We start from the raw sequence: 24,118 nt of genomic DNA, 5'->3' as shown, positions 1-24,118 counted from the left end.
ATTTGGGAGTTATGAGGTTTTACAATTAGGCCAACGTTATGTGGAATATATTTTCTATTTGATCTCAGTGTGCCAGTACAATAAGTACCCTTTTGCAACAGTTTGGCTGCAATGGCAAAACTGTTATAATAGTTATTCATATAAATGGAGTGGCCATTATTAAATCTACCCTCTATTAGACTCAAAACAACATTTGCTGTATGGCCTTTACCACCAACCTCATCTGTGACTCCACATTACATGAAAAATTTTAAAATCAGGCCATGTGGTTCTGTCAAGGTGTATAATTTTATTCCGTATTTATGTCGTTTCCCTTTAATGTACTGGCGGAAATACAGGCGCCCCCGCCATAGCACCATACACTCGCCTAGTGACAGTTCTTTTTGTGGATAGTAAATATCCTTCATTTTTTTATTGAAGTAATCAATCAAAAGTCGAGCCTTTTGTAATCGATCACTGTTGGTTGCTTGCTTGTTGGGGGTAAAAAAGTACAAGCAACGTAAGGTGCCTAGAAACCTATCACGGCTCATTAACTGTGGAAAGCGTGGTAGATTGAAGAGGTAATGGGTTTTCCAATAGTATTGAAGTCTTGGTAGCTTCACTGTGCCAGTGTGAAGTATTAAACCAATGAAAGTTTTCAGTTCATCGATTTTCAAGTCTTTACACCTGGAGATTCTAGAGTTAGGAGTAAGACCTGGGGGGAAAAACACGGTAAACGCGTACTGGTTGGTAAACCTCACAATATTTTCGAGTAAGATAACATCAAACAATAAATTAAAAACATCTATTGGCTTCCCCTCATTTGGCACATCAAACAACAGGCCTTGATCTTTTTGAGTATCTATTCTCCTCAATCCACTAGTATCCTCCTAAGTCTTAAGGCCGGCCACACACGTAACGGTATACATGACAGGTAAACCTGTACAGGTCACCTGAGCAGGCAAACCGGAGCGTGTGTGCCAGTCGCTGCAGGCGAAAGTGCACAGGCGAAGCGACCTGCGCAGGTCACCTGACAGGAACGGAGATTTGGTATCTTGTACCTGCGCAGTCGTCAGTTATACCCTAGACCTGAGCGTGTGTGTGTGAGTATGTCCGGTCGCCCTTGCGCAGTAGTTTTGTTTAGTTCAGGCTTCTTCCTGTGAAGAGAGTGTCTTTTGTCTTTGTGTTTTGTAGTTAGCGGACTATCTTGTGGCTACTGGTGCTAGTGATGTCGAGTCGTAAACGCAACCAAGTAATTGAAGAGTTTATCGATATGTATAAACTCGAGCCGTGCCTGTGGCGGGTAAAAAGTAAAGAGTATCACGATCGCGAAAAGAGAGATGCAGCTTATGCGAAACTTGTGCTCAAGTTAACCCATTAGTGCATAGCGTCCTAAAAATAAGACGCTTGATAAATAATTTTTTTAAGGGATATTTTAGTCTAAAAGCAATTGGAGTTGGCCCCACTGCTTCCTCTAGATACCACAGCTGAGGCAGAGCACATTATTAGTTGAGTTCAACATAACCTCAATTTGCTACATGTTGAAATGTCTCGCAACAATTTTGTTGTAACACACCAAGGGTAAGTTTATTTTATTTATATTTTATTAGATATAGTTTTGTAACTTTAACTATATTTCCTACATACTAGTAATACAATGAAATGAATGTTGCATCATAAATGTTAATACTGCAGTATTCTTACTTTCTTTGGCGATTCATTCAGCAGCGTCCCATTTTTGGGACACTATGCAACTGGGCAATCGTGAGGACCATTTCAGACCTTTATACCACATAGCTACTTTTTTATTTTACAGCTGTAGTACATTTTTTTAGTGTACTTATTTATTGTTTTTGTTCTTATAATGTTTTGTAAAATTAAAATTAACATTCCCTATGAAAATTAAGTTATAAATAAATATAGGCTAAGTTCTACAAACATGTACGTAAATACATTACGTGTAGACCTAATTTAAATTTGTTTTCAGCCTAACTGTGGAGAATATTTTGGCGGAGTTAGAAGATGATGATGATGATGGAGTCGAAAGACTAATCTACGTTGTTCCCCCGAACGAGTTTGGAGAAACCGATGTGGACAGTGATAACTCGGATGACGAACATGTAGGAAATATTAACAATCTTGGGCGCAATTTACTTCTGAGTGAATGTGAAGTTCAAACTGCTTGTTCACCTGATGAGTCTATCTTAACAGTAAATAGTTCTTGCATGAGTAATGTTCAAAGGAATGATATATCTACTGCAGGGATTGAGACTGAACGTGAGGCAACAGCTCAGGATCCACAACCAAGTAAACTTAGCATAAATTTAGTTACATCTAGTGAGTTAAGTAAAGGGATCAAAAAACGCCCCCATAAAAAACTAAGTATGCATTGCTTTAACTCAGATAGTGAGGGAAGTGACAATGAACCGACTAGAAAGAAAACTAAACGGAACAAAAATGATAGGGAGAAACATTTATCAAAAAAAACAATTAGCTGCAAAAGTAAAGGAGGAAAAAAATAAATCAGTGGAAAACTTCTAAACCTAATTTTGGAATGGAAACTAATTGTGAGCATTTGCCTTGCTCTGATGAGGCTATGGAGAGCCAAACGCCATTTGAATTTTTTTCATTATTTTTTAATAACGAACTGTTAGACTTGATCTGTGAGCAAAGTAATTTGTATGCTTCACAAAAAAATGTAAATTTGAATTTGACACGTGATGAACTGCTTGTGTTCTTTGGTGGACTGCTTATGTCGGGGTACGCAAAATACCCCAATAAAAGAATGTACTGGTCAAGGGACAATGATGTGCCCACTTTGTTGTCTGAAAGTATGCGTTGCAACCGCTTTGAACAAATCTTACGCTTCCTCCACTTGAATGACAACAGTAAGATTGATTCTGATAGGCTCTACAAGCTACGACCATACATAGAAATCTTGAACACCGCTTTTGCCCAACACGGGGGGCTGGATGAAAATCTTTCAGTTGACGAGAGTATGATTCCTTATTATGGTAAGCACTACTCTAAACAATTCATCAGAGGTAAGCCAATACGTTTTGGCTTCAAAAATTGGGCAATATGCTCTTCCAGTGGCTACCTTGTCAGTTTTTCAATTTATACAGGTGTTGACAAAACTCGTGAGAGTAAGTTTGGACTTGGGGGTGATGTGGTTATTGAACTATTAGAAAAAGCCAGGGTTCCTACAAACAGTGGACACAAGATTTTTATAGACAACTTTTTTACCTCAGTTCCACTCGTAAAACATTTGGCTGAGATTGGAATTTGTGTAACTGGAACATTGAGAGCTGACAGAAGTGAGTATTGTCCGTTGAAAAGTCCTCAAGATCTTAAAAAAGAACCTAGAGGGTCCTATGACTTCCGAACTACTGAGAGTACGATGTTGGTAAGATGGCATGATAATAATATCGTTACAGTGGCCACAAACCATGAAAATCTAAATGTGGGAACCACAACAAGATGGTCAAGAGAGAAAAAAGCAAAGGTACAAGTGCAACAGCCTACGGTTTTTGCCATTTATAACAAAGGAATGGGGGGAGTTGATCTCCTTGATCAAAACATTGCAACATATAGGACATGAATGCGCCAACGGAAGTGGTGGTGGCCTATATTTGTATACCTTTTCGATGCATCAGTCTCCAATGCATGGTTACTGAACAGGAAACTTCTTCCCTCTCAAGACTCCATTCCCCAACTGTTAAAATTCCGGAGAAATTTGGCTTTATTTATATTGAAAAAGTATGGAAAACCCTCTACTCAAGGGAAGATATCTCCTAAACCACTCCCAGAAGTGATACGTGACAACACTGACCACTGGCCATTGGAGAATGAAACACAGAGAAGATGTGCTAACTGTACTGGAAAGGCAAAGTTCATTTGTTCAAAGTGCAAAGTGGGACTGCATCCTAAGTGTTTCATGGACTACCATAACAGAAAGTAACATGGTAGTTCACAAAAACCTGTTGTAAATATTGATTTGTTAACTATATTTGTGCTTAGTTCCATTTTATTTACCCTCTCATGTTTTAGAATTTTATCATACAATTTGTAAATTTCGTCGAAAGACGTTTTAAATACTGTGAAATAAATATTTTCATTTTAGATGGTGTTTATATTGACATCCAAACACTTATGCATAAAATTCTTTTTTATATTGTACACATATAATGGAGAAAGATACAGTCATAGCGTAACTTAAATTTCTGCTAAAATTTCACTAATGTAGTCACAGTGCATGATGTCCTATTTATAAGACGGCTGAAATTTCACCAAGGTAGTCATTATGCATAACGTCCTATTTATAAGACGGCTGTTATTTCAAAAGTAAACTATATAAGTTTTTTTAATATATTTTTCCCATGTTTTATAAAGTGCAAATAATGCATTTAAATTAGTTTCAAGAAAAAAATTTACAAAAAAAACTTTATGCACTAATGGGTTAAAAAAACTGGAACCCGATGCAACAAAGAAATCTGTGATTAGAAAGATTAATAGTTTGCGAAGAGAGAAAAGAGAAAAAGAGAAAAATAGTGCGTAAAGAGAAAAAAAGGACATGTCAATGAAGTCTGGTGCATCAGCCGACAATGTGTACGTATCTAAATTGTGGTACTTAAATTTGTTCGATTTTCTTGGTGATCAAGACATTCCCAGTGCATCTATGTCGAATTTAGAGGAAGAAGATGGGAGCGAGATTGAGGAAGTAAGTACCAGACAGATCAATTACCTAGTTAAACAATTTATTTGAACTACACTTTAATTTACAAGTTAAATGTTAAATTAGATGTTGATTAAATGTTGAATGGTAGAATAAAACAAAACAAGTTTTATGACAAAATTGATATGTATTAATGTATTGTAATGACATGGATTGGCGAATGTCATTGACTCAACTAAGCTAAAAATATATATTCACTTCATAATGATTCACTTAGTCTTTAACTTGAATTTTTTTTTTTCGAAGAACACTTTGGTCTTGCCATGAAAGTTTGCCTTCATTGACGAAGTAGGTAGCAAACTCCTCTCTGAGATTTTTGGCGGCCACATTTACATTCCCTAAGCTCGCTCGTTGTAATGCAATCATATTCGATTCATTGGTATCTAACCCAGCATTAGTAGTAGCGTCATCGTCATTCTCTTGATACGTACTGTTTGGTGGAGCATAAATGGTAGGATGTGTTTGCATCAAGAAATTATGCAATGCACATGTTGCCATTACTACCTTTACTATGTTCTCTGGCCCCAAATTGATTTGAGTATGGAATATGCGAAATCTGGAGGCTAGTATTCCAAACCCATTCTCGACAACGTGCCTTGCCCTTGAAACTCGGTAGTTGTAGATTTCTTTTACAGCTGAATCTAGTTGTGCTTGTATGAAAGGTTTCATCATGTTAATTGACAGGGGAAATGCGTCATCTGCCACAAACACGTAAGGCACCTCTTTGAAATGTTCAGTAACATTGCATGGTTTTGGGATCTTAAGTTCATCACTCTGTAACTTTTCATAAAACTTAGTATTTTGAAGAACACCTCCGTCAGAAACACACCCATTGGTCCCAAAATCCACTAAAAGGAACCGATATTTAGCATCCACTATTGCAAAAAGTACCATACTGTGTCTGCCTTTATAGTTGTAATAATATGATCCGGAATCCGCTGGAGGAACTATGTCTATATGTTTGCCGTCCATGGCACCGAGGCAGTGGGGAAAATTCCATTTCTCTTCAAACTGTTCAGCAATCACTTTCCATTTCTCAGTGGTGTTAGGAAACTGGAACAAAATTAAATTCATAACAACTGTTCTCAACGTGAGTAAACAATGTTTAAATTATGGGTTTCAAAATCAAGGATAAACCATTAAATCGACAATTTCCAAACCAATGTAAAAAAGAGTATTTTGTTGTGTAAAAATTGGATGGGTACACCTAGTACATAAATATTTTTTTTCAGGAGGACATTGGTGAAGCAGCTACAACACCGAGCAGATAAACATCAATCAATAGCGAGGTCCCTTCGCCTGTGGTCCCAAGACCCAACTCAAGCCTACCTCCTTATTCCCGACCTTAATATTGGCCAAAAAAAAGAAAGTTGAAGACTTGACAACTGGTGTCTTAGTCTCAGTCAGAGACCACTTTCAGAAACCATCACGCCAAGACGACAGATATGATATAATGGGCAAATCCATTGCAATGCGAATTAGGGCATTAGAGAAACGCCAGGCTTTGATCGTAGAAAAAAGAATCAACTACCTCCTTTTTGAGGCTGAAATGAGTACGTTTGACGTACCTAATACTGGCTCGTACAACTACGAATCTTTGACCAACACCCCTGGGTCAAGTAGTAGCACAACGAGTCCTGTAGCAGCTGTATCTTATGGCCAATATCCACAACAAACTTCAACAGCTGAATTTGTTAGCAATGACGTTATTCCACCTCATCAATCAATGGCAGATTACTTTGCTAATTATGACAAAAATCAATAGTCTGTTTTGTTTCTTTATTTATATTCAATGTCACTAATAAACATTTTTGTTTTACCAAACAGTTCTTTTTTATGTTCTACCCACTATCAAATATCATGTCTCTGTACTCAGTTAAACATTCCCTTTAAAAACTGTAACGTTGCTATGAAATAAAGTAGAAATGTTTAATAACGTGTATATTTCAATTTTAACCTACCTTGACATTTAGAACATCAATAGAATATTCTGTGCAATATGGCTTGACGTACCTGTAAATAGACGTTTTTCAGCACTTTATAGATGGCTTCACACGTCTCTGGAATTATTTTGCCTAGAGCTTGTGGTGATATCAACGTAGAATACTTGAGACACTCGTACGATCGGCCCGTTGCAAGGAACCTCAAAGTCGCAGTTAATCTCTCATGGGGAGAAATCGATTTCCTCATAACCGTGTCTTTCTTTTCAATTAATGGAGTCACGAGTAACAACAGCTGTTCATAGGCGTCTTCATCCATCCGCAAATAATTACGGAAGTCTGAAGGCTCACCACCCAAGTCTTTCAATAATCTTGTATGAGTGTATTCATTTCTTTTAGTAAGCCACTTTTTACTCCACATTTTACGTTTAAACTTCTTCTTCTTCTTCTTACTGTTTAAAACCACACACAATCCGACTAAAGCTATCATATCATCTTCATCTTGTTGGCTCGCCATCTCTCAACTGAGCTAAACGTACGGTATACCGTTACGTGTGTGGACTCTAGTTTGCACAGGTATACATGACAGGTAAACCTGCGCCGGTTTACCTGTCATGTATACCGTTACGTGTGTGGCCGGCCTAAGTACCTTGTCTGAGGTACTATTTTTGTACTCATTGAGTCCTGAGAATATTTGTCACAAGTTGGAGGTAAAACCTAAATGCCTTGTACAAGGCACATCATGTTGACGACCCTTGAGTCCTGAGAAAAAAAGTGCTAATTTAGAATTTTTGAACTTGTAATGAGTGTTCTAAATACCGATGGTTAACACAAAAAATAGTTTAAAAAAATATTGACACCTGTTTTAATCCGTTTCTAGATGTCCTTGTACAAGGCACCTCGGTCTCTACTCAAGTAAATGTCAATAATTATAAGACTCCGCAAAAGAAAACTTTCTTTTTATTTATATAAATTAGATACGTTAGATGTAAGAGTACAGTATTAATAGAGCAGAACACAATAGTTTTTTAATTCTTAGTTCTAAAATTATAAGCAGAATGATGTTTTCTAAAACAATTTCTACCCTCAATGAGACATAAGCAAACATTGCACTGAATACAGTACACGCGTGACTTCATTTTGCAGTTTTTCTGAGCACATCGTTTCTGTACACTTGCTACCTCTGGGAGATGATCAGCTCCTTGAGTTCGACGTCGAAGAGATGGATCTTCAACAGTTCTACGATCAATTAAATGACTGAAAGTTAAGGGATGGTTTTCTCCATGCTCTCCATGGTTGTCGATTTGAACTCCAGCCTTAGTACAAGTACCATCGTTATTTTCAATCAGTGTCTGTCCGAATTCAAGTTTAAAAGTTCGGTACTGTAGAATTAACCTAGTAGGAGTATTGAGCATCTGTTTCGTTTGACGCATTTGAAGCCAAGCATTAGACGTTGATAAATAAACAAAATGTAAAATACGTTGAACTGTCCACTTTTTGGTCCTTGCTCGAGAGGGGCAGTATGCCATCATACGGTTAGCTAGATCGACTCTTCCCATATTCCGATTGTATGAATGTATAACCTTGGGCTGATCAATATTTATAAACTGCTTTTGGCTTTTAGACCATCTCCGTACTTCAAAAATTTGATCTTTGGCCTCTTCAGTGGACAGCATTGTTACAGTATTGTTATCCAACCATTTAGTTATAGCCATGATTCCGTCTTGTCTCACAGTCACTACGCTTTCACCTCTAGAATTGTTCTTCTTAAAAGATTTATCATCAGGGAGATCTTTGGTTGGGGGAATCCTGTCTTTTCGTATCGTTCCTGAGCACCTAATGCCACATTTTTAAAGTTCATCAGCCAGTCTGACTGTAGTAAAAAATCTATCAATGTACACCACATGTCCTGGAACGAGTGATCTAGTCTGGTGTAGCACTGCATTTTCACACTGCCAAAATTTGTTCAATGATTCATCAGTGGTATATGTCTTAGGCCCTGCATATACTGTAAAGTCACATACAATTCCATTAGGATTTGCTAAAACATATACTTTTAGACCAACAGGGTTTGGCTTGTTTGGTACATATTGCTTTGAAAGGCAAAAAACCTGTAAAAGGTACCATCATTTCATCAACACAAACTTCTCGTTCCCTTTTCTGTTTCATACATACTTTAAGAATTCTATCAAGGAAAGGTCTCACCTTCCAAAGCCTGTCACCTTTTTTTTTGTTCCTCAGAAATATTATTGTCAAAAACCACTTTTAATGAGCATCGAATTAAAAAAAATCCGTCTCTGGTTATGGCATCAGCAACTAGAGGCACTCTCCAAATCTTTTTCCCAATACATTCTAATCTTAGGCAACTGGAGAGAGCTGACATCACAAAATTAATCCCTAACCATACTTTAAGCTCTGAAAGTTTCAATTTCAATTCTTTATCTGTTTTTAAAAGGTAGTTTTGGTTACTTTTCTCAACAATGATGGACGGTATTTCATCATCATAGTATTGCTGTACATACTTCTCTGCATCCCAATCTGTAGAATATATGGGTAAGTACGCAGGCTGGACAAGCGTAGATGTTTCAGGAGCAAACACTTGCATTGCCCAAGGTAAACTTGGCTGAACATCTTTCTACTGTTTCTTTGGCAGTATCTTCTTACGTGAGTCGGTTTTAGATCTCTTCTTTGCCTAAAAAAATCACATTAGCATATTAATCACCCAATAAAAACATTTAGAAGTTTTTTAATATATTTCGATTATATTTAATTTTAAATTTTTTTATACAATATATAAACTATGAAGCATCAATAAAATATCTGGCCTTTATTTCTTGTTTGACAGTTTTCATTAATAATTTTTACAGTAAGTCTATTTTAAATAACACTGGTTTTACTAAATTGATTGAGACCATTAAGTGTACAAATTATACCTACCACTTCCCTTGTTGTTGAGGTTGAAGGAACAGCTCATGCTCGTCGTCATCACTTCCTTCGGATGGTACGTAGGGCGGATCTACGTCTGAGTCATCGCCAAACAGATCATCAAAATTGTAGTAGTCGTAGATTTAACAGTGATTCTTCCCCATCATCGTCACTTAGATAGTCATCTATATCAGAATCATCTAGGTTGAAGTCTTCAAACCTCTTTCTCTTCACTGAAAAAAAGCAAAATATAAAATTTGGGGTAGATAGATATTTGTACTAGATTATTTTATTAAATTTAAGGTCAAATTTATATTTTATTTATCTAAAAATAAATCAAAATATCAAATTACTTGCTCCAAGTATGCAACAGTTGTAGTTATTGACAGAAGTAAATAAGACCCAAGTGGCTTGGTCAAGCCACTGAAGAAAATGGTGATTTTAGTTTGTAGACCTAAGTGCCTCAGTCAAGGTACTCTAAGAATGCCTCACTCTAGCCATATGAAACTAAACTTAACACCATTATAATAACTTTAATAGATAGATTGGTCCTTAAACATGTAATTTGTGAAGAAATATCAATTAAATAATTATGAATACTGTCTTACCTGAGCGTGTAACAAGAGCAGTTTTTTCTGGAGGGGTGTCCATCTTTGAGACTGCATGGACAAGAAACAAGTAGTGCCATCTATCGCAGCTTAAGCGAACTATTAGGGTAGTTTGAAATACAGTCCATCCAGTGCTGCTATCTTGTGTTGAGTTAATGAACTATTAGAGTGACATGGTTTTTTTGTTTTCGTGACTTGTACAAGGTCTTGGCTACTATAGGAGGACAAAACTCTTCAGGTCTCAAAGGCTAATGCATGCATGTACTTGTTCAAGGCACTTCGGTCTTAGCTATCAAATTCACCCAGGACTCAGGAGGTTAAGTAACAACCATTCAGGAGGAGCTGCATGGTAATTGCAGTCGTCGTCGCTAGATGACTCAAATTCGTCAATGTCTGAAGACATAACCCCTGATTCACTGTCTGAGAATGTTCCTGAACGATTACACAAGCCACTTGGACCCGGAACTGCATTCATTGTAAAAATGCACACACGAAATACTGGTTGAATTCACAAACAAAATACTTCTTGTACGCACACATCAATAACTGTGGAATTTGTAACGATTCGTAAAGAATGCTTTTTGCACTATCACGTTTCTCGCACCAACTAAACATTACACATAAAACGTTTCTGACGCGACGTGAGAGAGAGGGCCGCCTCCAGTCTCACCACCATACTCACGCTGTACACAGATTTAATGTTATTGGTACCGCCTATTACATTTACACAGATAGATCCGCTGTCATTGTTTAAATGTCTGACACGACGTGAGAGAGGGCCGCCTCCAGTCTCACTACCACACTCACGCTGTACAGGGCTAAAGTTATTGGTACCGCCGCCTATTACATTTACACAGATAGATCCGCTGTCATTGTTTAACCCTTTGCCGTCGGATGGGTGTTTTAATGACTGTCCTCTCAAGTTGGATGGGCCACTTTGCTGCCCACAGCTGTTTCCATGGCAGCTGGATTGATGAACTAACCTCATTGTCCTGTGCAGTCGGCACGTCCACTATTGTGGCAATGGCCGCTTTGCTCTCTGCTCGGTTATTAAACTCCCATTGTGGTTTAAAATGCTGCAATACCCGTTTCTCGGATACTATTTATGGCTTCGACACAATGTTTGCTTGAGGGTGGGTTATTGTTGAAGGTATTACACAAGTCGTTTGATATGACTTCAACCAGTCCTCTTGGGTAGAGTGCAGCTCCTTTGTAAACAGAATGTAAGCATTTACAATGGCTGTTTCAAACAACAACAAAAAACTTTCCTCAATCATTTTAGTGACTTAGGGATGAATGGGTAACTTGAAATATAATAGTCTGTCAGGTCGACACCACCCATCGATTCATTATATTTACAAACAGACTTTGGTCTTTATAGGCCAAAAATACGTTCCGACCTGGCAAAGATTCACAGGCCCTTACCTAGACCATGCAGGAGCTGCACTCTACCCAAGAGGACTGGTTGGAGTCATATCAAACGACTTGTGTAATAACTTCAACAATAACCCACACTCAAGCAAACATTGTGTCGAAGCCATAAATAATATCCGAGAAACGGGTATTACAGCATTTCAAAGCACAATGGGAGTTTAATAACCGAGCAGAGAGCAAAGCGGCCATTGCCACAATAGTGGCCGTGCCGACTATAAAGGACAATGAGGTTAGTTCATCAATCGAGCTGCCATGGAAACAGCTGTGGGCAGCAAAGTGGCCCATACAACTTGAGAGGACAGTCATTAAAACACCCATCCGACGGCAAAGGGTTAAACAATGACAGCGGATCTATCTGTGTAAATGTTATATAGGCGGTACCAATAACATTAGCCCTGTGTACAGCGTGAGTGTGGTAGTGAGACCGGGGGCGCCCCTCTCTCACGTCGTGTCAGACATTTATACAATGGCAGCGGATCTATCTGTGTAAATGTTATAAGCGGTACCAATAATATTAGCCCTGTGTACAGCGTGAGTGTGGTAGTGAGACCGGGGGCGCCCCTCTCTCACGTCGTGTCAGACATTTATACAATGGCAGCGGATCTATCTGTGTAAATGTTATAGGCGGTACCAATAACATTAGCCCTGTGTACAGCGTGAGTGTGGTAGTGAGACCGGGAGCGGCCCTCTCTCACGTCGTGTCAGACATTTAGCCCTTTGCCCTCGGATGGGTCATTTAGGTGGCCGACGTCGTTTCTGCGCCAGCTCTATATTGGTTCATGACCGTTAGTCTTCTTAGGTCGGGTAGGCCACTATAGTGGCAGTCACCATTGTTGTATTCAGATCGGAGCAAATCGTGTTGGTTTTGTCTGTGAGGTCGGATGGGCCACTCTGGTGACCACTAGTGATTTCCCTACGCGCTAGGTAGGGCCACTCCGCTGACCACTAGTGATTTCCCTATGCGCAAGGTAGGACCACTCAGGTGACCACTAGTGATTTCCCTACACACCAGGTAGTACCACTCTGGTGACCACTAGTGATTTCCCTAAGCGCTAGATAGGACCACTCTAGTGACCATTCAACATATTTATTTATTTCTTTTTTTTTTACTATATCCAGTTACTATGGTAACAAAGGTATATTTTGGAACTTTTGAAGAACAGTTGGGAACACTGACTATACTTATAATTTAATACATTTCATTGATGTGGAAAGTTGGCTGATTTCATTACATGGTGTATCGCTGATATTAAAAAGAGACCTGTATTGGTGTAAACTCTGTTGGAGTTAGTTTTCTCAGTGTGGAAACCAAGTTCTACGTTTGTTGAGATTTTGAAAGAAGTTCTCAGCCCATGGGGATGAAAGAAGTGGATAAAAAGGTAGTTTACTACCTTTACGGTTTAATATGGACCAATAAAATATAAATAAAATCAAAACTTGTGTGAACATGCAATTCTTACTCTAAAGCCGCGTTTACACCGGAGTTTAAAACCCGAGTTGCAAACAGAAATTGTAAACATATCAAAACATTTTTGCATTTGCATTTTTTGGGCAAAACATTTCGCTGTTGCAAACAGTTTTCAGTGTTTGAAACAGAAATTTTTGTTTCCACCTGAAGTCGGTAAAGATCAAAAGGAATTGCAAACTTTAGTTTGCAACACTGGTTTCGGTCACTATGTGCCGTTGAAACATGAAACAGAAACATTTCCCCGCCATCCCCTACGCTGCCACCTCCACTCTCATTCACGTGATCACTCGCACCACCCTGTCTCGACTCAGTGTCATTTCCTGTCTGGACTGCTACTAGTTACCTCGTGCTTGCTGTGAGTGATCAGTGGTGAGAAGACAATATTCTAAAGTTAATTAGCTTGTACAGAGAGAGCAAGTCATGTGGAACCAAACTATTCCCGATTACAAAAATAAAAACATGGAAAACTACGCATAGAATGACATTTCGCGTGAAATGAATTTAAGGAAGGGAATGCATCGTCTGCAAGCAGGACGTAAGGTACTGGATAGGTCCTCCCTGGCAACATTTTGGGATTTGGAAGGTTCAAATCCGATTCATCCTAAAGTTTCTTGATTTTGCTGTGAGCAAATACACCACCATCAGAAATTCGTCCTTGGTATCCAACCGAAACATAATTGAAACAATACTTGGCATCTACAACTGCAAGCAAGACAATGCTAAGGAATCCTTTATAATTGAAGTAGTCACTGCCAGTCTTGATTGGTGCTTGTAGCATTACATGTTTCCCATCCATGCTGCCAATACAGTGAGGGAAGTTCCATTGTCGGTTATACTCTTCAGCGTGATGTAGCCACTCATCTTTTGTAGAGGAAAGCTGCAATCAGTTGGAAGAAATTAATTATCTAGTACAGCCATAGTGTAGCCTTCATAGTATTGTGACGACGGGGCCCATCTCCCGCCGTCTGAAGGAGAGGGGAGGCGTCAGTGAGTGTCACCTCTGGGTCATTCAGTGCAGTCGGGTCATCATCGAGGTGCGGAGCGCGCGGTAGCCACGGTCGAGAAGACGCGGTGGCGTCCAGCCGGCAAGGTGCGTGTCGCGGCGGGCGGTTGTCACTGCTACGGACAATAGTAGGTCAGGGTTATCGAGAAATGGTTTAAGGGGGTTCGGTATGCCCTATCCTTCCCATGTTAATTTGACCAATTTTATGTACCTTTTTCTCAGAAACCTTTAAAGCTATCATCATCAAACTTTAGGACACTACTATTTAGACCTTTGTTAACATTTAGAGCGGAACAAAGTTAAAAAAAAGAAGTTTTTATTTAATTTGTTGTTAAAAAAAAAATTATTAATTTTTTGTAAAATAATTTATAATTTTTTTAATAATAAATTTAAAATAGATTTTTATAATGTCTTCCGCTCTAAATGTTAACAAAGGTCTAAATAGTAGTGTGCTAAAGTTTGATAATGATAGCTTTAAAGGTTTCTGAGAAAAAGGTACATAAAATTGGCCAAATTAACATGGGAAGGATAGGGCATACCGAACCCCCTTAATAAAGTGAGTTATTAAGTTGAGAAAGTTTTATTCGTGGGATTTTCCCTCTCACAGCCAAGCAGCCCCATCCCCCAGCGGACCCCTGAAAGCCTGCAAAGGGTGAGTAATAGTTCTAGGTATTTTGGAAGGGGCAGTACGTGACATGTTTTTGGTGGGTAGCGCCGGGTAGTCCTGAGGCGATTTAAGAGCCAGTGACGGATTAAAAGATTCAGTAAGAGTTTTAAGTACAGTTGTAGTAAAAGTTATTTCATAAGAAGGAAATCGTTCAGATAAAAAGTAAGAATTAAATTAAGAAAAAAAAGACATAGAAATTTCAAGTAAGTTAAGTTAAAAATTTAGATATTATTTTGATAAAGGGTTGATATCTATAGTGTTTGTGTTATTTAAATAAGTAAATAATTTATAAATAAGTACTAATTTTAGACAGTATAATTTTGTTGCTGTTGATTTATTTTAATGAGTCAGACTAATATAAAGTTTGCTATCACGACGCGTAGCAGGTCTAGGTTAGGAGAGAACACTGAGCCGAGAGAGATTAAAGTAGATGAGGCTTTTAGTGTAATCGAGGAAAAACAGAGACTTAGGTGAATGTACCCAAGAACTTAAGCTTGAAGCGTTGTCCTGTTCCTCGTCGAGTAGTTCGATTTCACTGCCCAAAGATTTGAATAACGACGACTCTTATAGTGAAGAAGTTATGGCTGAGGCAAAAGGACCTGTTATCAACCCCACCAAGTATAAGGGGGTCTTTGATGATAATGTTGAGGAATATCTGGCGCATTTTGAGAGGGTGTTAACTAAAGGTTACCATGAAGGATGCTTTCCAGACTATCGCGTGGGAGGAGCAGTTGGAGTATAGATTACGAATACGTATGCAGGGCGAAGAAGAGTCAGTAGAGGCCTACGTACAGGATGTCATTAATTTATGTACAAAGGTTGATAATCAGATGTCCGAGAAATCAAAGATTACTCGTGTTGCGCGGTATAAAGCCCTCATTGTTGGAAAAAGTCATTGTTATGACAAACAATTCATTAAATGAGCTACTGACTAACATTAAAAAAAAATACAAAACGCTCGCTTTATGGCTGGTCAGAGAGTTTATAATTTGCTAGGGGATCCCATACGAGAGACTAACCCTGTAGGATATCCCAAAGGTCCCGAACCTCAAATGGCTACTCGTAGTTCTACTCTTGAGAGTAAAATAGAGAACCTCACATCGGAGTTTGCTAAATTTAGTATGAGGATATAGAGCAGCAGAAGAAAGAATCCCAAAATACGACATCGATAAGTCAGACCCGAATTTACGGTGATAGAGCACCTCATGAAGACAGGAACGGCGGCAAAGGTAGAGGAAATTATAATAGAGGTTTTGGAAGAGGAAGAACGGCCGATGGCAAGGTCATCAATACACAATAAGGTCACACAATAATGGCATGATACTTGGAGGCAATACAGTAGGGATCCGTTACGACCACGTATTGTGAATCATCAAGAAGAACATCCCAAGCCCATGCCAGAAAACAGAGGATGAACGGGTTCGTACCATAGGAGTTTTGGAAATCCAGGCTAAATTAAGTCAAACAGACTGGCAGGTCATAGATACTGGGGCTTGTGTTAGCGGTGTAGACGAAGTCTTGGTGAATCAGTTAGGTCAGGAGATCCTCTCAGTACAAGGGATAAGTATTAGAACTGCAACTGATGAACCAGTACAAATAGTGGGCCGAACAATAATAACTCTAGAAATCAGCCACTGTGTGATGAGATTTCCGCTATTTGTAGCTAAATTGTGGGAAAATGTTGTATTTTGGGAAATGACTTTCATCTCAGATTTAGGACAACTTTAAATTTTGCTGACCACACCGTTCAATTTACAACAAATAGTGGAAGAAAAAATAGTAGCCCCTTTTCTAAGTAGAGAACGGGAAGCTAGGTTTTTGAGACCACCCCCTAATCCTAATTGGCTTAACCAAATTCAGATAGAAGAAACTAACGATTAACCAGTGAAAGTTTTCTGTGCCACTCTGTTGAATTACCTCCTAGAAGTCAAAAATTATTGAAGATTGCTATTGAGGGTATCCCACCCAGCGTTGGATTTTTAGAGTCCAAGAAAGAGTTGTTTAAAGACAAGGCAGTTGTCATGCCATACGGTCTGATAGAAACCCCAATTCCAGAGAATGTAATAGTGGCAAATTTTTCAGAAGACGTAAAACTTATAGAGGCAGGAGAAATATTGGCAGAAATATTTGAGGCACAAGAAGTGAGAGAGGAAAGTTCTGCTGAAATAATAAATAACCAGAACTAGGAGAAGGCATGTGACTCAGTAAAATTGGATGTTAACCCCAAATTAAGTGAAACGAAGAGGACCCAATTAATGGAGTTACTAGACGAATTCAAAGATAGATTTGCCTGGGACAAGACAGATATAGGAAGAACCAACATATGCGAGCATGCAATAGAGTTAAACGATGATCGACCAGTACATCAACCTCCCTACAGAGTATCACAGGCAGAACGAGAGATTCTAAAGGATCAAGTGGAAGACATGTTAAAGAGAGGAGTGATAAGACCTAGTTACAGCGATTATGCATCACCTGTGGTCCTAGTACGTAAAAAGACCGGCGATTGGAGATTTTGCGTGAATTACTACAAGCGCTTGAATGATCTAGTTGTATCTGACAGGCATCCCTTACCCCTGATAGAGGATATTTTAACTTATTTGAACGGTTGCCAATGGTTCTTTACACTTGATATGAATGCGGGGTACTGGCAGATCCCGATACGAGAAGAAGACAAGCATAAAACAGCCTTCATCACGCCTGGCGGTTTGTGGGAGTTCCAAGTCACACCATTTGGACTGAAGACAGGCCCAGCAGTATTCCAAGGTTGCATGGATAGTGTTAGCCGGCTTGAAGTGGGGAAATTGTCTTGTATATTTAGATGACGTTCTAGTGATGGCTGCCGACTTCAATGAAATGCTGAGCCGATTGAGAAAGGTGTTAGAAAGATTGAGAGCTGCCTCTTTGACGCTTAATCCATCTAAATGTTCCTTTGGTTACAATGAGGTAAATGAGCGAGGTATAGGCCCAGATCTGTCCAAAATAAAAGTTGTGCAAGATTTTGAGCCTCCTAGAAGATTGAGAGCTTTAAGGTCATTCTTAGGATTGTGCAATTATTACAGGAAGTTTGTGCCCAACTATTCAGAAATTGCTAGGCTCCTCACACAGCTTACGAGGAAGGATACTCGATTTCAGTGGAACCAAGAGCAGGAGAAAGCCTTTTTTAAACTCTGAAAGATAAGTTGACGTCATCCCCAATTTTGAGACATTTCGATCCCACCCTTCCTGTGAAGCTTCACACCGATGCAAGTGATCTAGGCGTAGGGGCGACGCTCATACAAGTAGATCTCGATGATTCATTGCCTGTTGCGTATGGATCCCGACGACTTTCAGATGCTGTGAAAAAGCATTACAATGATTAATAAAAATTATGATTGTATAATTTTAATGGTTTTTAATTATTTCTGATAACAATGAATGTATTCCTCATTTGTAGTAGACTTAAGGAATAGGTTAGATGTAGACTTATTTGTATTTTATGTATGTATTTCGTTGATAACTAAACCTAGGAAATTCATGTTTACTATGAGACGAAAGTTATTGTGAATTCAAATGTTGAATTTTAATGATGTACGACTAACATCTTAGAAATGTTAAAAATTTGTATTCAATGATTAGAGTCAGGATAGAGTAGGCTCCGATAGGTTTCCCCAAAGTGTTATTGATTTATAAACTGATTAAATTTAGGTTATATTCATTTTTATCTTTTATTTGAATTTAATCGTATGTATCAATATCTAAAGACAGTAAATTGTCTTAATGGGGAAGATCAACATGTTACTAACCCCCAATTATGTATTTAGATAGGAACATTGTCCGTAGCATTCGCCTTCCGTTCGTTTGTGTCCCGTACTGAGCCAGAAAGCCTGGAAGTGTGAACTTTAACCGTAAAACTGTGCCGCCAAAATGTATAAAGTAAAAGGAGGACTAAGGACTCTTCTGGTCTCATACCAAATGAGACGTACAATGAACGCTACACACTAGTTATGAAGCTACGGTTCTGGACAATAATTGGACATTGTATAAACTGGATTTCTACTGTGAAAGCTCCCTGTGAAGGAGTCGGAGTGAGGAGTCCTTACGTGGATGGTGCCAAAGATGACTGAGACGAGTCAGCGCCTTTTCCAGACCGACTTCAGAGGGAAATCTACAGGATGGCGTTCCTGGCACAACGACCACAGGACCAAAGAAGCGGGCGCTTGACCGTAGCTTCCCTTCAAGAAGGGGGTGTGTGACGACGGGGCCCATCTCCCGCCGTCTGAAGGAGAGGGGAGGCGTCAGTGAGTGTCACCTCTGGGTCATTCAGTGCAGTCGGGTCATCATCGAGGTGCGGAGCGCGCGGTAGCCACGGTCGAGAAGACAGCGGGCGCGGTGGCTTGAACTTTTAAATTAAATGAAGTCTTTGGAACATAAACTAAAATGTGAAAAAATACTAATGAAATTTTATTTTAAATGCTGAAGAGGTGGCCCGGGATAATTTAAATAAGGGCTCTTTGCAATATGGGAGTTTCAGGGCCCACAACATTTATAAAAGAAGGGACAAAAAAAATGCTTGACAAAATATGCACTTTAGGAGGTACAATTAAAACAATACAAAATGAAAGTTCAGATCAGCAAGAACAACATAATTATTTGAGCTTAGATAAATTTACCTGCCTTGTTTGCTTCCTCTCTCTTAACAAAAAGAAACAAAAACTGTTGTCGATAATAAATGGCAGAAAATATTCACGCATTATTCTTGGTATTCTGTTGATTTACTTACTATATTTCTTAACCTATATTCGTGCAATACGGACCTAACCTTTAAATTTATTCTATAAAACCCCAAAATACAAATATGCCTTTGCAAATGGCCAATGGCTTTAAAATTTATGTAAAACATTTGTAATTTGTTAAATTGGAGGTTAACGAAGCCCAGATTGGGGCAGAACTCTTCTATATTCCAAAACTTACTACGTCCTTAGTTTTAGGGATGGATATAATAAAGGAGTTAAATTTAGTTTATATAAACACACAGTCTTCAAAACGTGAAACGCGAAATGGCGTCAATGGTCCCAATATAAACTTAATCGCAAACTTGAGAGCAGATAAACACAAACGATTAGATTTATTTATACATAAGTAATCAGACAAGGATTTCTCGGCTATAATCACAAATCCAAGAAACTGTCGATTTCCCTCTGCTCAGCCTGAAACGCCCGAGCTCACAGTATGCTTCCCCGAAGGTCGTCAAACTGTAGTGACTGCATTGGACCCGATGCTTGAAGCCCTCAAAGAAGCCATCGATAGTTATTATGAGGGAACCGAATCCTCGGTTACTTTTTCTTATCCATCTGCTAATAAATTTAAAACCGCAGTATCTACCTCCAATATAACTGAGTTTATTTCATGCCATGTAATGGATGAATTAAAGAAGGAATGTGGTCCAACGCCAAATACATCGTATCGAGATGTTAACTTTCAAAAAGAAGCCTCCGCCGAGGATGACTTTGATATGTTAAATGAATCCAATGTGACGTCGAGAGCATCTTCTTCTCCATGCCTTTTAATTATGGAAGATTTTGAATGGATAGACAGAGAACTAGGAAACAATTCCCTAGAAACATCACCTAAGCCAAATGTAAATTTCATCACCAACTACAATACAACAATACAAGACGCGTATTCAATCCGGACAGCGCGTTTGTCCGAACAGATGTTCGAAAGCTCCCACCTGAATTGCGCTGAAAAATAATCATTTGTATATTTTAGTCACCAAGAAGGAAATCTTTTCATTTTTTTATAACAGAAGAAACTATTGTGTTATTTCTTTCCAAGGCAATTGAACTTTCTGCAGTGAAATGTGTCTTTTTCTCAATTTTAAAACAGTTTATTTTTACTAGTTTTGACAAAAGTATTATAAAAGGTTAGGCATTTTAAGTTTTTTTCATGTTTTCTTTTTAAGTGTTTTTTTTATTGTTTTATATAATGTATATAATTTACTACACACATTTTTGTGTTCAGAAGAAAAGAATGTTAGTTTGTTTATACATTTTAAGTAAATAATTGCTTTGTCTAATTTAGTTTAAAGATCTTATTAATATGGTTTTACATTTTAACATAGAAAAATTGTTGAATTTAACTAAGAAGATGTTTATTTTTGTTCGTTTTGTCCTCTACCCGAAAGAGGCGGTGTGATGTACTATAAAGTACACAGTATTTTTTTAATTATTTTGGTTCTTCCATTCAAGCTTTATCGTGGTATTGGTTTTACCGTCAACAATAAGTAACGGGATCCAGATCAAACAAGTTCGCCTCAGGTATCATGCCAAGACTTGTTCTACGCTTAACAGGTTGCGGCATGAACGATCACTTGCGCATGCGCTCCAACGTAAAACTCGTAAGACGGACCGACCAGCAGAGGAGCTAGAGGTCAGTCTACAATTCCGATCACCACGATTAGAATTTAACCTCACTTCTTCCAAATTGTTCATGAGATACGGACATAACAAATACTTATTCCTATTGGTAATTTATTACTTTATGTACTACACTTATCATAATTAACCTTTCGTTCATATTCTGTATCGTTTTTATATGTTGTGCCACACGAAATTAACCTAAAACGTATTATTCTTGGTATTCTGTTGCTGTCGATTTCTCTCTGTTCAGCCTGAAACGTCCGAGCTCGTCAAACTGTAGTGACGGCATGGGACCCGATGCTTGAAGCCCACACAGAAGCCATCGATAGTAATTATGAGGGAACCGAATCCTCGGTTACTTTTTCTGATCCACCTGCTAATAAATTTAAAACCGCAGTATCTACCTCCCAATATAACTGAGTTTATTTCATGCCATGAAATGGATGAATTAAAGAAGGAAAGTGGTCCAACGCCAAATACATCGTATCGAGATGTTAACATTCAAAAAGAAACCTCCGCCGAGGATGACTTTGAGACGTTAAATATATCCGATGTGACGTTGTCGAGAGCATCTTCTCCATGCCTTTCAATTATGGAACATTTTGAATGGATAGACAGAGAACTAGGAAACGATTCCCTAGAAACGTCACCTAAGCCAAATGTAAATTTTATCACCAACTACAATACAAGAATACAAGCCACACCACAACCATTGCACCCACCACAACCGGAGAAGACTGAAGCCCCAGAAAGCCGCGTTTACACTGGAAACAAAACATGTTTATAAACAATGTTTCGGGACAGAAATTCGGTGTTTCTCCATATGTTTCTTATTTCCCGTATAAAGCGGTAAGATCAAAGGGTGTTTATAAACATTGTGGAATGTTTCGGAAACACAAGACGTTTAATAGGAACATTGTTAGGAAACATAAATCATCAGGTCTACCAATAATTTTTATGTGTTCTGTTGGTAGAACAAGTTGTTAGTTTGTTTTGCAGTCTGACCAGTACGGTGTACAGTGTTGTTGTGAGTTCTGTAGTCCAGTAATATTATTCTATAATATTATTATTATAGTGCTATGGATTGGAACAGGGGGCAAGTGACTTTACTTATTGATATGTATAGAGAGAAAAGAGAACGGTGGGATCCTTTGTACGAACATTATAAAAATAGAAACCGGAAGCGACGCTTGGCTGGAGATAGCAAACATGCTCGACACCAGTCAGGAGGCTGTCGAAAAGAAAATTAAAAATTAAATTTTCCAATTCAATAGAGAGGAGAAGGCAAAGTCTGCAGCTGGTGCGGATAAAGTTTGTCGGAAATGGGGTTTTGCTACAAACTGTTATTGTTTTTAAAAGACAAAAATGTTCCAATCCGTTGTCAAGAATGCGGCATGTCTCTATTACACGCTCTAGAAGAGGAACATATACAGGTAACTTTTTTTAAATACACAATATCTGGTGTAACATTATTTTTTGAACCCTTAATAAACCGAGAAAATAGGACACTTTTGTACTCGCCAGGGAAATAGCGGTATTCAGACCGCCCCGATGTTTTTCGCCAGAGAAATACCGGTCTGTCAGACCGCTAGTATTTGTTTTTTTTTTTACATTGGAAAAGCCTTTAAAGTTAAATCTCTTATCATTAAAATGCAAAGCTTAGATAATTATAAAGAATGTTATACATATTATCATCAAGGGTATTTTTGTTGGATTATGAACAAAGGAATAAATGAAAAATGACACTTTTTTCACATTAAAGTTTGGTTTATTGAACATGGTATAATACGTAATAAAAAGTAGCTTATATAAGAGTAATTCAAGCACGAAAACTTAATATTCCTGGAGTGAATGATGAACACATCATTTCTACCTTGCACAATTTAGGCACACTTTGCGGGAGCCATTCCAAACGCAAATGGCGTTCTCCCCTTTCCCGTAACATTCAATGCATTTGTTATTGGGTTTTTTCTCAATAGCTTCTTTTCATAAGGGCATATAGACTGCAGGTTTTTCCTCTTTTGTAGGCGATCGTCACGCACTTCCTCCTCGCATCCTGTTCTTGTCCCAAGAACAGAAAGATGGTCTTTTTCAGGTCTGCTCTCAAGTTAGGCATTTCTAGTAAGTCCGTCTTCTAATATGAGGCTTCTTTACTAGTCTTTCAAAAGCCAGCTTGCTTTTATAAAAACTGAAATCTTGTCAAAACTGGGACTTCCCCGATAGCAAAGAAACAAGTATGAACGCGTTAAAACACTGGCAAATATTAATTATGGCATAAAATACTGCCATTGGCCAACGACGAGTCTTTCGATTACTCCCATAGATAGATGTCTTCATATCTAGGGTATCAAAACGCCCACCCATTTTAGTCTTTATTGTAGTATCCTACAATTTTCCAGGCTTATTTATTTTCAGTAATTTGTCTCAATATCGTGGTGCATCGAGGAAATAAGAAGTACGGCCTTATTTTTCTTCGGCAACAACAGAATGTAACGTTGTGTTAACATTGTGGAAAGCATACAGCGAAGATCCCACACGTCTTTGCCTGTGAGGTAAAATTCTGGGAGGAATCTCTTTTTTGTTTTTTTTTAATAGTGCCAAAAATTGTTAATCCCCTTAGTTTCAATTGGTCAACTAGCTCGATGGAAAGTGAACCAATTGTCAGCAGTAACCATTACGATTGGTTCTTTCTATATGCTTTGTTAATTTTATGACAGATCTGTGCGTACTCTTCAGTAGTTGTTGTTCATCTCTGGTGAGACCAACACTGTAACAGTTTTTAAACCAGTGTAAAATAAAAGCATTACAGAGATACGATCTACCTGAATACGGCCATACAAAAGATTTTTATGCCATATTTTGCTGGTTTTTTTTGGCATATTACTGTTTGAAACGGCATTTGCCCCTAAAAGGCACAAGCACTCTCATCCAACAGTTACCATTTGCTTTTGGACAAAA

The 24,118-nt window shown here is 38.4% G+C and overlaps 1 protein-coding gene across 1 annotated transcript; it reads right to left on the bottom strand.

The window, feature by feature from the left end:
* Positions 1-4,666: 4,666 nt before the first annotated feature.
* Positions 4,667-7,171, bottom strand: LOC124372537. The gene is made up of 3 exons (XM_046830934.1): positions 6,728-7,171; positions 5,606-5,767; positions 4,667-4,723 (listed from the first exon to the last, which is right to left on the bottom strand). The coding sequence occupies exons 1-3, from the start codon at positions 7,169-7,171 to the stop codon at positions 4,667-4,669; spliced, it is 663 nt and encodes a 220-aa protein (XP_046686890.1).
* Between the last annotated feature and the right edge of the window lie 16,947 nt (positions 7,172-24,118).

Source organism: Homalodisca vitripennis, unplaced genomic scaffold (assembly GCF_021130785.1).
Source record: "Homalodisca vitripennis isolate AUS2020 unplaced genomic scaffold, UT_GWSS_2.1 ScUCBcl_3288;HRSCAF=8735, whole genome shotgun sequence".
Lineage (NCBI taxonomy): Eukaryota > Metazoa > Arthropoda > Insecta > Hemiptera > Cicadellidae > Homalodisca > Homalodisca vitripennis.
The sequence above is the reverse complement of the archived record's forward strand: the minus strand, read 5'-3'. Positions and strand labels throughout refer to the sequence as shown.

Bases quoted from the DNA above. Each gene is read 5' to 3' on its own strand.
- LOC124372537 (XM_046830934.1), bottom strand. From the start codon at position 7,171: ATGGCGAGCCAACAAGATGAAGATGATATGATAGCTTTAGTCGGATTG. The intron at 5,768-6,727 runs GTACGTCAAGCC...ATTTTGTTCCAG, and splicing joins TGAAAAACGTCTATTTACAG to TTTCCTAACACCACTGAGAA. The intron at 4,724-5,605 runs GTACTTTTTGCA...TTGTTTAACTAG, and splicing joins ATAAAGGCAGACACAGTATG to GTAATTGATCTGTCTGGTAC.